At 48.4% G+C, this 13,346-nt stretch overlaps 1 protein-coding gene across 1 annotated transcript in view; it reads left to right on the plus strand.

Moving 5' to 3' along the window:
* The window catches only part of PYGB (glycogen phosphorylase B), a 55,232-nt gene continuing 49,308 nt past the window's right edge, over positions 7,423-13,346 (plus strand). The window contains exon 1 of the mRNA XM_021078252.1: positions 7,423-9,044. Coding sequence (XP_020933911.1) covers positions 8,802-9,044 — 243 coding nt within the window. The 5' untranslated portion in view covers positions 7,423-8,801. The remainder of the gene's footprint in view (positions 9,045-13,346) is intronic.

Here is a 13,346-nt window from a genome sequence, read left to right on the forward strand (position 1 = left end):
ATTTGTGTCACATCTTTATCCATCTGTTGATGGACATTTGGTTGCTTCCTTGTCTCGGTTATTGTAAATAGTGCTGCCATGCACATTGGGGTGCGGGTATCTTCTACATTTAGTCATTTCATTTCCTTTGGACATATTCCCAGAAGTGGCATTGCTGGATCATATGAGAGTTCAGTACTTTTTAGGGAACCTCTGTACTGTTTTCCATAGTGGCTGCACTATCTTAACATTGCCACCACCAGTACACAAGTGTTCCCTTTTCTCCAGATCCTCACTAGCACTTGTTACCTCTTGGTGAAGGCCCTTCTAACAGTTATCAGATTATATTTCATTGTAGTTTTTATTTGCATTTCCCTGATAATGATTGATATTGACCTTCTTTTCATATACCTGCTGGCCAACTGTATGTCTTTGGGAAAATATCTGTTCCGATCCTCTGCCATTTTTTTAAATGGCTGCTCTTGTAGTATATGGAAGTTCTCAGGCCAGGGATCGAATCTGAGCTGCATCTGTGACCTACACCATAGCTGTGGCAATGCCAGATGCTTTAACCCACTGCACCAGGCTGGGGATTGAACCCACACCTCTACAGCAACCTAAGCCACTGCAGTTGGATTCTTAACCCACCGCACCACAGTGAGAACTCCTCTGCCCATTTTTTCTGTGTTTGTTTTTGTCTTTCCTCTTTATAGGGCCGCGCCCGAGGCAGATGGAGGTTCCCAGGCTAGGGGTTTAATCAGAGCCGTTGTCACCGGCCTACACCACAGCTCACAGCAATCCCAGATCCTTAACACCCTGAGTGAGGCCAGGGATGGAACCCACAACCTCATGATTCCTAGTCAGATTCGTTTCCGCTGCGCCACGGTGGGAACTCCCTCTGCTCATTTTTAATGTTTTGTTTTTTTGCTATTGAGTTGTACGAATTCTTTATGTAGTTTGGGTATTAGCCCCTTATCAGATACATGATTTGTAAACATTTCCTCCCCTTCAGCAGGCTGCTTTTTTTGTTAATGTTTTGCTTTGCTATGCAGGGCAGGAATTTTTTTTTTTTCCTTTGTGGCTGCCATGGCATGCAGAAGTTCCCAGGCCAGGGATCAAAACTGCCACAACAGGTGGCTCCAGGTTCTTAACCCACTGAGCCACAAGGGAACTCCAGGAACACTTTTTTTTTTAGGCTACACCCAGGGCAAATGGAAGTTCTCAGGCTAGGGGTTGAATCAGAGCTGCAGCTGGTGGCCCACACCATAGCCACAGCAACGCAGGATCTGAGCCACATCTGTGACCTATACCACAGCTCATGGCAATGCCAGATCCTTAACCCACTGAGTGAGGCCATGGATTGAACCTGTGTCCTCATGGATACGAGTCAGATTTGTTACCGCTGAGCCTCAGAACTCCCACAGGAACATCTTAAATTGTGGCTATATTGCCAGATTTCCCTACAACTTCACTGGTAGCTCTAGTGCCTACTTCCCTGGCTCTCAACACAGCTATGGCCAAGCCCTTGGCTCTGCCATTCTGGCAGGTGAAAAATGGTAACTAATAGTTTTACTAGGCACTGGTCTTAGTTCATCTAGTATGTTTGTCTAAGAGTATTTCCTTTTCTGTGAAACATCTGTCCTTGGCCCTTGCCAATTTTTCTATAAGATTGTGATCGTTTTCTTATGAATTTTTTTTGTTTGTTTTTAGGGCCACACCTGTGGCATGTGCAAGTTCCCAGGCTAGGGGTCAGATTGGAGCTACAGCTGCCAGCCTACACCATAGCCACACCAGATCCGAGCCATGTCTGTAACCTACACCACAGTTCACTGCAATGCTGGATCCTTAACCCACTGATCAAGGCCAGGGATCAAACCCCTATCCTCATGGATACTATTAGGGTTTGTTTCCACTGAGCCACAATGGGAACTCCCATTTTCTTATTGATTTTAGGAGATTTTTATATATTAAGGAAGTTAGCTATTGTGATAGGATGTGTTGCAAATTTCCCCCATTTTATTATTTTTGATTTTGCAGTATTTTTTCAATGCATAGTTTTAGTATCTTAATGTATTTAAATTTATGACACTTTGGGAGTTTCCTCCATGGCTCAGCCGTTAACGAACTCTACTAGGATCCATGAGGATGCGGGTTCAATCCTTGGCCTCACTCAGTGGGTTGGGGATCAGGTGTCACTGTGAGCTGTGGTGTAGGTCACGGATGTGGCTCGGACCCTGCGTTCCTGTGGCTGTGGCATAGGCCTGTAGCTGCTGCTCCAATTTGACCCCTAGCCTGGGAACCTCCATATGCTGTGGGTATGCCCCTAAAAAGAAATTTTTTTTTTTTTGTCTTTTTTGTCTTTTTGCTGTTGTTGTTGTTATTGTTGCTATTTCTTGGGCCGCTCCCGCGGCATATGGAGGTTCCCAGGCTAGGGGTTGAATCGGAGCTGTAGCCACTGGCCTACGCCAGAGCCACAGCAACGCGGGATCCGAGCCGAGTCTGCAACCTACACCACAGCTCACGGCAACGCCAGATCGTTAACCCACTGAGCAAGGGCAGGGACCAAACCCGCAACCTCATGGTTCCTAGTCGGATTTGTTAACCACTGCGCCACGACGGGAACTCCTCAAAGGATTTTTTTTAAATGACTCTATGCATTGGAATATTATTTGGCAGTAAAAATGAATGAAGCACTGCATATGGATTATAATATGGATGAATCTTGAAAACATTAGGCCAAGTAAAAGAAACCAGAAACAAAAGAGCACACATTGCATGATTCTACTTACATCAAGCTTCCAGAACAGGCAAATTCATAGAGACAGCAAGCAGATTGGTAGTCACCTGGGGCTGGAGGGAGAATTGGGAGTAGCTCCTAATTGATCTGGGTACAGAGTTTTGGGGAGTGATGAGAAAGTTCTAAATTTAGATTATGGTGATAGTCCTGCAAGTCTAAATACTAAACACCAAGTACTTTCTGTGGCTCAGCGGTAACGAACCCAACTAGTATCCACGAGGATGCAGGTTTGATCCCTGGCCCCTGCTCAGTGGGTTAAGGATCTGGCGTTGCCACAAGCTGCAGTACAGGTCGCAGATGTAGCTTGGATCTACAATTGCTGTGGCTGTGGCATGGGCCAGCAGCTGTGGGTCTGATTCAACCCCTAGCCTGGGAACTTCCATATGCCACAGGTGCGACCCTAAAAAGACAAAACAAAAAACAACAACAACAAAAAAAAAACCTAAACACTACTATAGACTATTGAATCAGGCACTTTGAGTAACTTAGGGTACATAAATTATGTCTCAATAAATCAGTTTTAAAAATGAAGAGCAGAGTTTCCACTCTGGTGAAAGGGGATTGGCAGCATCTCTGCAACGCCAGATTGTAGGTTTGATCCCTGGCCTGGCACAGTGGGTTAAAGGATCCAGTGTTGTCACAGCTGTGGCATAGGTCAAAACTGGGGCTCAGATCTGATATCTGGCCCAGGGAGTGCCATATGCCATGGGATGGGGGGGGGAGAAACCAATTTTTTTTTAAGGAATAAACAATGGGGAAAGGACAGTGTCATCAATAAATGGTGCTGAGAAAACTGGATAACCACATGCAAAAGAATGAAGAATGAAAAATGAAACTGGACCCCTATCTTATACCATACACAAAAATTAACTCAAAATGGATTAAAGACTTGTATGTGAGACCTGAAACCATAAAATTCCTAGAAGAAACCATAGTTGGTAAGCTCCCTGACATCAGTCTTGGCACTGATTTTTTTCATCTGACTCTAAAAGCAAAGGCCGTAAAAGCAAAAATAAGCACTAAATACTAAAAAGCTTCCACACAGCAAAGGGTAACATCAACAAAACGCAAAGGCAACCTGTAGACTTTTTTCAGTTTCCTCAAAGTCTCCCCTAGACCTGAGGGCTGAGAGGAGCCCCTCCCTGGGGGTGGGGACAGATGTGCTCATTCCTGGGGAAACCCTGGGTCCTCCAGGTGCTGGGCTCCTGGGCAGGGGCCCCTAACTGCCTACTGCATGATGAAAGTTTGCCTAGACTAAGCAGGAGAATTGAAACCGGGAGAATAGGGACACTGACCTTCCCTCCCATCCCCTAAATTTCCTTGTGGAGCCAAGGATCCTCTTGGTTTGCCAGTTCCTGGTCAGGACTCCACCCAAACCAAACAGCAGGTTAAATGGTCAGCAAAGCAAACATACTTCCCCACAGAAGCCTCCCCTCACTTCCCTCTTCACACTTGGCTCAAGCTTCAGCTGGAATTGTCTGCACAAAATGAACCACAGAAGGAAGTTTTTGCTTCCTAGAAGCCTGGATTTACAAAGGCTGCCTGTTTGATGGAGGCTGGTTTTGGTATGTAAGCTCTTTTTAGCTTTTACTTCTGACCCTACTGAATTTTTTAAAGATTTTTTTTTTTTTTTTTTTTTCATTTTCAGCCATCCTGAGGCATATGGAGCTCCCAGGCCAGGGATTGGATTCAAGCTGCAGGCTTGACCTAAGGACCTAAGCTGCAGCAACTCTGGATCTTTAACCCACCCTGCTGGGCCTGGGACTCAACTCACATTCCAGTGCTCCCAAGATGTTGCTGATCCCATTGCACCACAGTGGGAGCTCCTTAAAGAATATTTTGAAGAATATCTTTGCACAAGTTGTTTTGTGGACATACTTTAAAAAAAATTTTTTTTCTTTTTAGGGCCACACCTTGTGGCAGCTGGAAGTTTCCAGGCTGGGCGTCGAATCAGAGCTGCAGCTGCTACCCTACACCACAGGCACAGCAATACCAGATCTGAGCCATATCTTCAACCTACACCGAAGCTCACAGCAATGCTGGATCCTTAACCCAGATCGAGGCCAGGGATCGAACCCACACCCTCATGGATATTAGTCAGGTTCTTAACCCGCTGAGCCACAACAGGAACTCCCTGGACCTATGTTTTTATTTCTCTTGGGTAAATACCTAAAAGTGGAATGGCCGTTGGAATTCCTGCTCTGGCGCAGTGGGTTAAGAATCTGACAGCAGCAGCTCGGGTTGCTGCAAAGGCACGGGTTTGACCCCCAGACCAGTGCAGTGGGTTCAAGAATCCAGCGTTGCTGCAGCTGTGACTCAGATTCAGTTCTTGGCCCAGGAATTTCCAGATGTTGCAGGTGCGGCCATTAAAAAAAGTGGAATAGGAGTTCCCGTCGTGGCGCAGTGGTTAACGAATCCGACTAGGAACCATGAGGTTGAGGGTTCGGTCCCTGCCCTTGCTCAGTGGGTTAACGATCCAGCGTTGCCGTGAGCTGTGGTGTAGGTTGCAGACGCGGCTCAGATCCTGCGTTGCTGTGGCTCTGGCATAGGCCGGTGGCTACGGCTCCAATTAGACCCCTAGCCTGGGAACCTCCATATGCCGTGGGAGCGGCCTAAGAAATAGCAAAAAGACAAAAAAAAAAAAGTGGAATAGCCAGGCCTTGTGGTGAGCGTATGTTAGACCATTTTCTAAGAACCTGCCACCTGTTTTCCAGCATGGCTGTGACACACCCCTTCATCAGTGCTCCACAGCCTCAGCACCACTTGGTGTCACTTTCACGTTGACCATCGTAGCAGGTGGTTCTGCTGCCCGCTGGGGTTTTAATGTGCGTTTCCCTGATGTAATGTAGTAAATTTTAAATAGGCTTCATGACTCCCGCCCAGGGAAGCCACCTCCCACCCCTCAGCCCGCCCTCGCCTGGCCAACGGCAGCAGGACCCCTGCTCAATTGGGCATGTCCACATGGAGCCTGCAAGTGGGAGGCAGTGCTAGGGACGTAGGGCCCTCCATGAGGAGAGCACACTCCAGATCAGTGGCAGCAGACACTGCAAAGGGAAGGTTTGGGCCATTGCAGTCTCTGTCACGATGTTCAGCTCAGAAGTATGAATGCAGCCCCCAAGAAAAATGTAAAGGAATGAGTGTCGCTGTATTTGTAGATATTGGGATTTCATATAATTTCACATGTCATCAGTCATTCTTTTGTTTTTCTTCAATCACTTAAAAATGTAGAAAGTATTCCTAACTCAAGGGTCACACAAAAACAAGTGGTGGGCCAGATTGGGCTGAGGGGACAGAGGCAGCCAGCTGAGAGGCAGCTCTGAGCTAAGCAGGACTTTCCCTGCAAACCCACCCCTCCAGTAAGGCACTCCCTGAGGGTGAGGGCTGCACAGGGCGAGAACAGTTAGGGGAGGCTCTGAATGTTGGTTGTGGGTCCTTCACAGCCCATCACAGCCCCAGGTACCTCAATTCTGGGGCTGCTTCTTTCTTCCCATTCCCTCTTCTGCCTGGTCCCTTTGAGATGGGATACATCAGAATCCCTGTCTCTGGGCTCAGCACCTGCCTTCCCCTGTCTCCTCAAGTCCCCCAGGGCCAGCCTGAGGACCCGCCAGAGAGGGGCTGAGTCTAGTTTAGCACGCTTGCCCGGCTGGGATGGCGATTTGCAGGAGCTGTGCTGGGCTTGGTCTGCAGCTTGGGTGGGATGGTCCTGGGTAGTATCTGGGTGGCAGGGGAGTCTGTGAGGAAACTACCACAGGGATCCCAGCAAGAGGACCCAGAAGAGAAGCTGAAGATGGATAAAGGCAGCCTGGAGACTCAGGGAGGACTGGCTCCTGAAAGAGTCCTTGGGAGCTTGGGAGAGAAGGTGGCCCACCAGGCCTGGTGTAGTTGGCATCTGATCTGGGGTCAGGCAGGCAGGCATCTGCCTAAAGAAGGATCTAGGAGTGCCTGTTGTGGCTCAGTGGGTTAAGAATCCCACTGCAGGAGTTCCCGTCGTGGCTCAGTGGTTAACGAATCCGACGAGGAACCATGAGGTTTCAGGTTCAATCCCTGGCCTTGCTCAGTGAGTTAAGGATCTGGCGTTGCCATGAGCTGTGGTGTAGCTTACAGAAGTGGCTCGAATCCCGCGTTGCTATGGCTCTGGTGTAGGCTGGTAGCTATAGCTACGATTCGACCCTTAGCCTGGGAATCTCCATGTGCCACGGGAGCGGCCCAAAAAATGGCAAAAAGACAAAAAAAAAAAAAAGAATCCCACTGCAGTGGCTTGAGTCACTGTAGAGGCACTGGTTCCATCCCCACGTAGCACAGTGTGTTGAGGATCCAGCGTTGCCACAGCTGCTGCTTGGATTTGATCCCTGGCCTGGAAACTTCCATGTGTCATGGGTGTGGACATTAAAAAAGAAAAGAAAAGGAAAAAAAGAAGTATCTGGAGCCTTGGTGGATATGGTGGGAGGGCAAGGAAAAAGGATAAGCTGTGGGGAGAGATGGTGGAAGGCCCTGGGCTGCACTGGTGACCCCCCCTTCCCCTGCCCTGAGCAGGACTATGGTGTCACCATACCCACAGAGTTCCCCAAACAGGAATGGGTCCTGCATGTGCGTGAGGAGCTTGCACATCACGTGTAATAAATAGCTTTCCCAGACGCCAGGGACTCACCCACTCCCGTCGTGCCTAGCTGCATCCACCCTAAGGCTCATCACTGACCTCAGGTCTGCAAGTCCAGAAGTGAGTGGAATTCTCTCGCCGTGTGCTTTAGCGAAGGCATCTCTCACCCACCATTGTTCATTTGCGCTGTTGGATGTGGTGGATCATTCCCATGGCTGCAGACTATTCAACTGTGGGAAAATGCCACAATTTATGCATCACGCATTTGCATGGTTTTCGGTTTGGGACCGTTTCGAATGTTTCGGGCATTTCTTGTTTTTATTTTTCATTTTTGTCACTGCATACATTGGGTGCAGGAGTTCCAAGCTAGGTATTCAAACCCTACCACAGCAGTGACAACTCCAGATCCTTAACCGACCAAGCTACTAGGAAACTCCCTGTTTCAAGGATTTTCTGGACGTGCCTTTTGGTTGACATAAGCATTCATTTCTTTTGGGTATTTTCTCCGGAGGAGAATTGCGAGGAGAATTGTTGGGTCAGAGGTAGGTGTTTGCTCAGCTCAGTGATTACTGCCAGTTTAAAAGTTGCACCACCTGTGTTTATTTATTTATTTTGCTTTTTAAGGCTGCACCTGCGGCATATGGAAGTTACCAGCCTAGGGGTCGAATTGGAGCTGCAGCTGCTGCCTATGCGTCAGCCATAGCAAGAGCAATGTGGGATCTGAGCCACATCTGCGACCTATACCACAGTTCATGGAAATGCTGGATCCTTAACCCACTGAGAGGGGCCAGGGATCGAACCCACATCCTCATAGATACTAGTTGGGTTCCTTATCGCTGAGCCACAACAGGAACTCCATGTAAGGACTCTTTTCAATGTAGAAACTAGAGGCTATAGATCACAGATCCTAGATAGGATCAGGGCAGGGCGGTGGGAGCAAGTCTGAAGCCAGGGACCCAAAGACGGCCCTCAGCCCTAGGGAACAGCAACAGTGGTGTTAGTGGGTGTAGACCTGTTTGCTGGTCAGAGTGAATGAGGGAGCCCCAGCCCAGGGCCTGCAGGTAGGAACAAGGTGAGAGGCTTTGGGGAGGGGGTTGGAGCAGGAGGAGACACCGTCACGTGGCGTGGACAGGGATGCTGGTAGGAATGGGCCACAAGCCCAGGACCTCATCCTTAGCTCTCAACCATATTCCTTCCCCCGGGGGTGGGTGCTGCCGGGCCCCACCAGGAGGCTCCCGCTCACCTGCGGCCCCGCCCCCGTGGCCCCGCCCCAGCGCCAGCGCAGGCGCGCCCTCGGCCCCGCCCCACCTCTCTGCTTTGGCGCAGTGCGCAGGCGCGGCGTGCAGCCGTAGTCGCCGCAGCATCCTCCGTGCGGTTGTGTTCTAACCTTGTCCTCCTCGTCCTCGTTCCCCTCGGGCGGCCGGCCTGATGGCGAAGCCGCTGACAGACGGCGAGAGGCGGAAGCAAATCAGCGTCCGCGGGCTAGCGGGGCTGGGCGACGTGGCGGAGGTGCGGAAGAGCTTCAACCGGCACCTGCACTTCACGCTCGTTAAGGACCGCAATGTGGCCACGCGCCGCGACTACTATCTGGCTCTGGCGCACACGGTGCGCGACCACCTGGTGGGCCGCTGGATCCGTACGCAGCAGCATTACTACGAGCGCGACCCCAAGGTGAGGCGGCGCCGGGGTGGGGGCTGCCCTGGAGTGGGGAGGTTCCCCCCCTGGTGGGAAGAGACCCCCGCCCCTCCCCCGAGTGAGGAGGGATCCCCAGGCGAGTTAGTTCCGCTCACGGCCTCGTCTACACCGGCACACCCCTCAGTGGACGGCCTCGAGCCTTCGGCCCCTAGGTGCGCCTAGCGGCGTCCTCAGCCCTGGGGCCGGCGCCCAGCCCAACCAGCCGGAGGAGATGGGGAACATCGCTGCGGCAGAAGAGAAGGGGCCCTCGTGGTGGGCTCCGCTTTCCGGGCGTGCACACCTTCTTTGGAGAACTGCACTTAGAATAAGGTTGGCTGACATTAAGGAACTGTTCATTCTTTTTACATTTTAAACAAATTCAGGTTTGTGGTAGAAAAGTACAAAATACACGAGAGAAAACCCATTCATCATCTCCATTATTTACTTTGGTAAAATATAGGGGGCCCTCCTTCTGTGTCTTTCCCTATTATATATATATACACTTTTAAAAAGCATGTTGAATATACAGTTCCGTGGTTCTTCAGGTTCATTCATCAGTGTAGCCTTTTCAACAGCTTTTCAAGTCGGTAAATAAGATTCTCCAGTATTATTGGTAATTTTCAGTTTGATGGGTATGTCATAGGCTTGTCCAGGTCTCTGCTTCCAGTTTTGTTTGTTTGTTTGTTTGTTTTTTTCTCTTTACTGTGGAGAATTTTATCCTTCCTATTACACTAATGAAGAGTAAAAGCAGGTGAGGAAAGGACACACTTGCAGCCAGTTTGAAGCTGAGGTGCAGAGATTTAACCTACATATACTGCACACCTGGGCCTGGGGCAGTTGCTTCATTGATAGTATTTTATGGTATTTTGGTAGGGCCTTAAGAAATGTTTAGTAATTACTAAGACTGAGATTGGTTGCTTTTCCAAACTTATTCTGCAGCACTCTTTTTTCTAAAAGAGAGGTAATAAAAAGGACAGATTTATTAGAATACCAACTAGTCTTTTTGTATTTAGTATGCAAGGCAGTGAAGAAAGAAATGGCACCAAATGGCCGAAACAGGCTCTTTCAACAAGGGCCTGGGATGACTTTGCCAGGGAAACTGGCCAGGAGGCAATGCTTCTCGCAGAATTTCCTGCTGCCACTGAGCTCCAGTTTGCAGTATCATTGCTATTCATGCAGCAGGTGACAGTGGTACTTCTCTGACTGCACGGTCAAGGGCATTTCCCTGCAGCTGGACCAGAACACCTCGCAACACCCTAGGGTCCCATTAGAGTGTGTATCTACATTTAGATCCTGAAAAGGCCAGTGATGAGCTCAGGGATTACAGAAATGACCCTTCAAGAACAGAATTAAATTCCTGCCACAAAACAGGTTTGCTGATCCTCACTGATTGCTCTGGTGGCTGTAGGCGGAAACGGTTCTCTTTTAAAGAAACCACAGACCCATAAATGGAAGGTTGTTTGCTTGTTCTGGATAGGAAGGCCATTTTAAAATGGAAACTTGGAATTTAATTGCTTATGTCTGGCTAATTCATGTTGAAAATAAGCTCATCATTTCCTTTTTCAGCAAAAGTTACATGTTTGCTTGTAATGAACAATAAACAAGCCCCAGGAGGGTCTGAAGGAGGGGAGCTGTGTGGGCTCCCAGCAGTGATCCTGCAGAGCCACCCTCCCAGCTTAAGAAGCCTCAAGGATTTTACCACTGCACTTCAGACTTAGGAAGTCTGACGATTTAAACAATAAATGAAAGTGCTTTGTTTGACCTTTTTATTTACTTTAAAGCAGTTATACAACTTGTGATTGTTGGAGGAAAAATTAGAAAACACAAATAAGCCAAAACGAAAAAATTAACTGTAGCCTCCCCACCTAGTGATGACGCTGGAAGTGCTGCAGATATCATGTGTTCCACATCTGTTTGTGCCGGTAGAAACCTTTGTTTGTTTTCATTACACAAAACAATATCCTGCCATGCTGCAGTTTTCCTTTTCATAACTCTTTCAAGCACTCTATTTTTGGTATTTTTGGTATTTTTTAAGCACTCTATTTTTTCATAACTCTTTCAAGCACTCTATTTTTGGTAGAAACAGTTGAAAACCCCGTGCTCAGAGGAAGAGTTTTCAATTAAGCTGCCTGGCAAATCAGCAAATCAAAAAAATCTGGCTAAAAGTGAGAGGTTTGCTCTTGGCAAGAGGCAGCACTTAGTTCTAAAGATGGCTTGGCTGAAGGAGTCAGAGTGATGGTGAGGTCGGAACTCCACTCTCATTGCCTGAGTGGAAAGGAGCCAGGCGGTGAGGGACAACTTGCACGAGTTCAAGCTCTGTGGTCCTATTTGACCTTCGGCTTGGGTGGATTTCTTAACCTTTCTTGGCCTCAGTTTTTTCATCTTTAAAACAAAGAAGGTCGAGCTAGGTAATTCATTCCTGAGCCCCATGCCATTCTAAAACAGTGTAGTTTTGTGTTTGCTTATAAAATGTTTGTGGCTCAGTGAAAAAGAACCTAACTAGAATCCATGAGGATGAGGGTTCAATCCCTGGCCTCACTCAGTGGGTTAATGATTTGGCGTGGCCGTGAGTTGTGTTGCAGGTCACAGACACGGCTTGGATGTGATGTGGCTGTGGCTGTGGCATAGGCCGGCAGCTGTAGCTCTGATTGGACCCCTAGCCTGGGAACCTCCATATGCCACAGATGCAGCCCTAAAAAGCAAAAAAAAAAAAAAAAAAAAAAGAATTTGAGAATGCTTAAGCAAGACATGACACAACAGGAGGTTCAGCTTAATAGAAAACCTCAAAGAGAAAGTTGGAGCAAGTCAGTGAGGGCAGGAAAACGGTTAAGCTTAGGTGCAGGGTCAGGAAACAAAATGCAGGCACAAGTTCTGGCAAACCCAAGCAAATGGCAGATCCTGCCCAGTCATGGAAGTCATGGTGTTTCAGCAGTGAATTCTAGGATGGACAGATGCAAGATCTCTTCCGTGGGCCCCTAAAGCAGACGTTGTACAATGTGGACACCTTGCCTGATTGCATTCCTGCAGTGGATAGAGTGACAGTTGATCATGGCTCTTTGCCCTGAACTCAGGGCATCACCATGGTGGGGGCTGCCTTCAGTGTTTCCATTGAGATAATCTTGTGATCCAGTTAATCTTAGGGTTTGGCTGGATCTGGAAGTTAAAGGAAGATAATGGAGGACAGTGTTTTGCAGCCTTGGCTGCCCACTTCTGAAATTTTAGTCCATCGATAGTAGGACCAGCCCAGGAACCTTTTTAACACACTCGGGTGTTCTCATGTGTTTGCGCACCTCCTGGGAAGTTGACCTTGTATCCCAAGGGCAGGCTTTCCTGAGAGCAGAGAGCAGTTACTTTCTCTGGCTGGAGGGATGAGAGACAGCTGTTCTGTGTTACCCTGACAGCTTGGTGAGTGGAAGGTGGGGTGAAGTCATCATGCATGACATTAGGCAGCTCTGGGTATGTGTGACCTTGCTTAGAAGACACTCCAGCCTCTGCTGCAAGGCTGTGATGGTTAATTTTCTGGGTCAGCTTGGCTGGACTATGATGCCTAGGTATTAGGTCAAATATTATTCTGGATGTTTGTGTGAAGGTGTTTTCTAGATGAGATTAACATTTCAGTCAGTGGATTTTGGAGTTCCCACTATGACACATAAGGATCTGGTGTTGCTGCAGCTGTGGCATAGGTTGCAGCTCCAGCTGGGATCCCATCCCTGGCCTGGGAACTTCATATGCCGAGGAGGCAGCCAACAAAGTAGGAAGAAATAAAATAAAAATAAATAAATCCGTGGATTTTGAGGAAAGTAGGTTACCCTCTGTAGGTAGATGAGTCTCTAATCAGTTGAAGGGCTGAACAGAAGAATGACTGAATGACCCTCACCCCTCCCCCTTCTTCTCTCGCCACCCCTTCCCAGCCAGAAGAAATTCTCCAGCACAAGGCCTTTGGGCTCCAAATGCAACTCCTCCTTGGGTCTCTAGCCTGCTGGCCCACCCCACTCCATGATCATGTGACCCAGTTCCTTAAAATGAGTCTCTGTGTATGTGTCCTGTTGCTTCTGTTCCTCTGGGAACCCTGATGTATACCCAGTGCTGTGGGTGCCTAACCCTTTGTGTCTTTATGAAATGGTGTAACAGATCTCACTTCTGTATCCTTGCTCTTTTTAGATGATTTATTTTTTTTTTCCTTTTTCACCTGCCTCCTTGGCATATGGAAGTTCCCAGGCCTGGGATTGAATCCAAGCTACAGCTGCAACCTCCACCAGAACTGTGCTAATGCCGGATCCTTAACCCACTGGGCTGGGC

This window comes from Sus scrofa, chromosome 17, assembly GCF_000003025.6.
Source record: "Sus scrofa isolate TJ Tabasco breed Duroc chromosome 17, Sscrofa11.1, whole genome shotgun sequence".
In the NCBI taxonomy this organism is placed as follows: Eukaryota; Metazoa; Chordata; class Mammalia; order Artiodactyla; family Suidae; genus Sus; species Sus scrofa.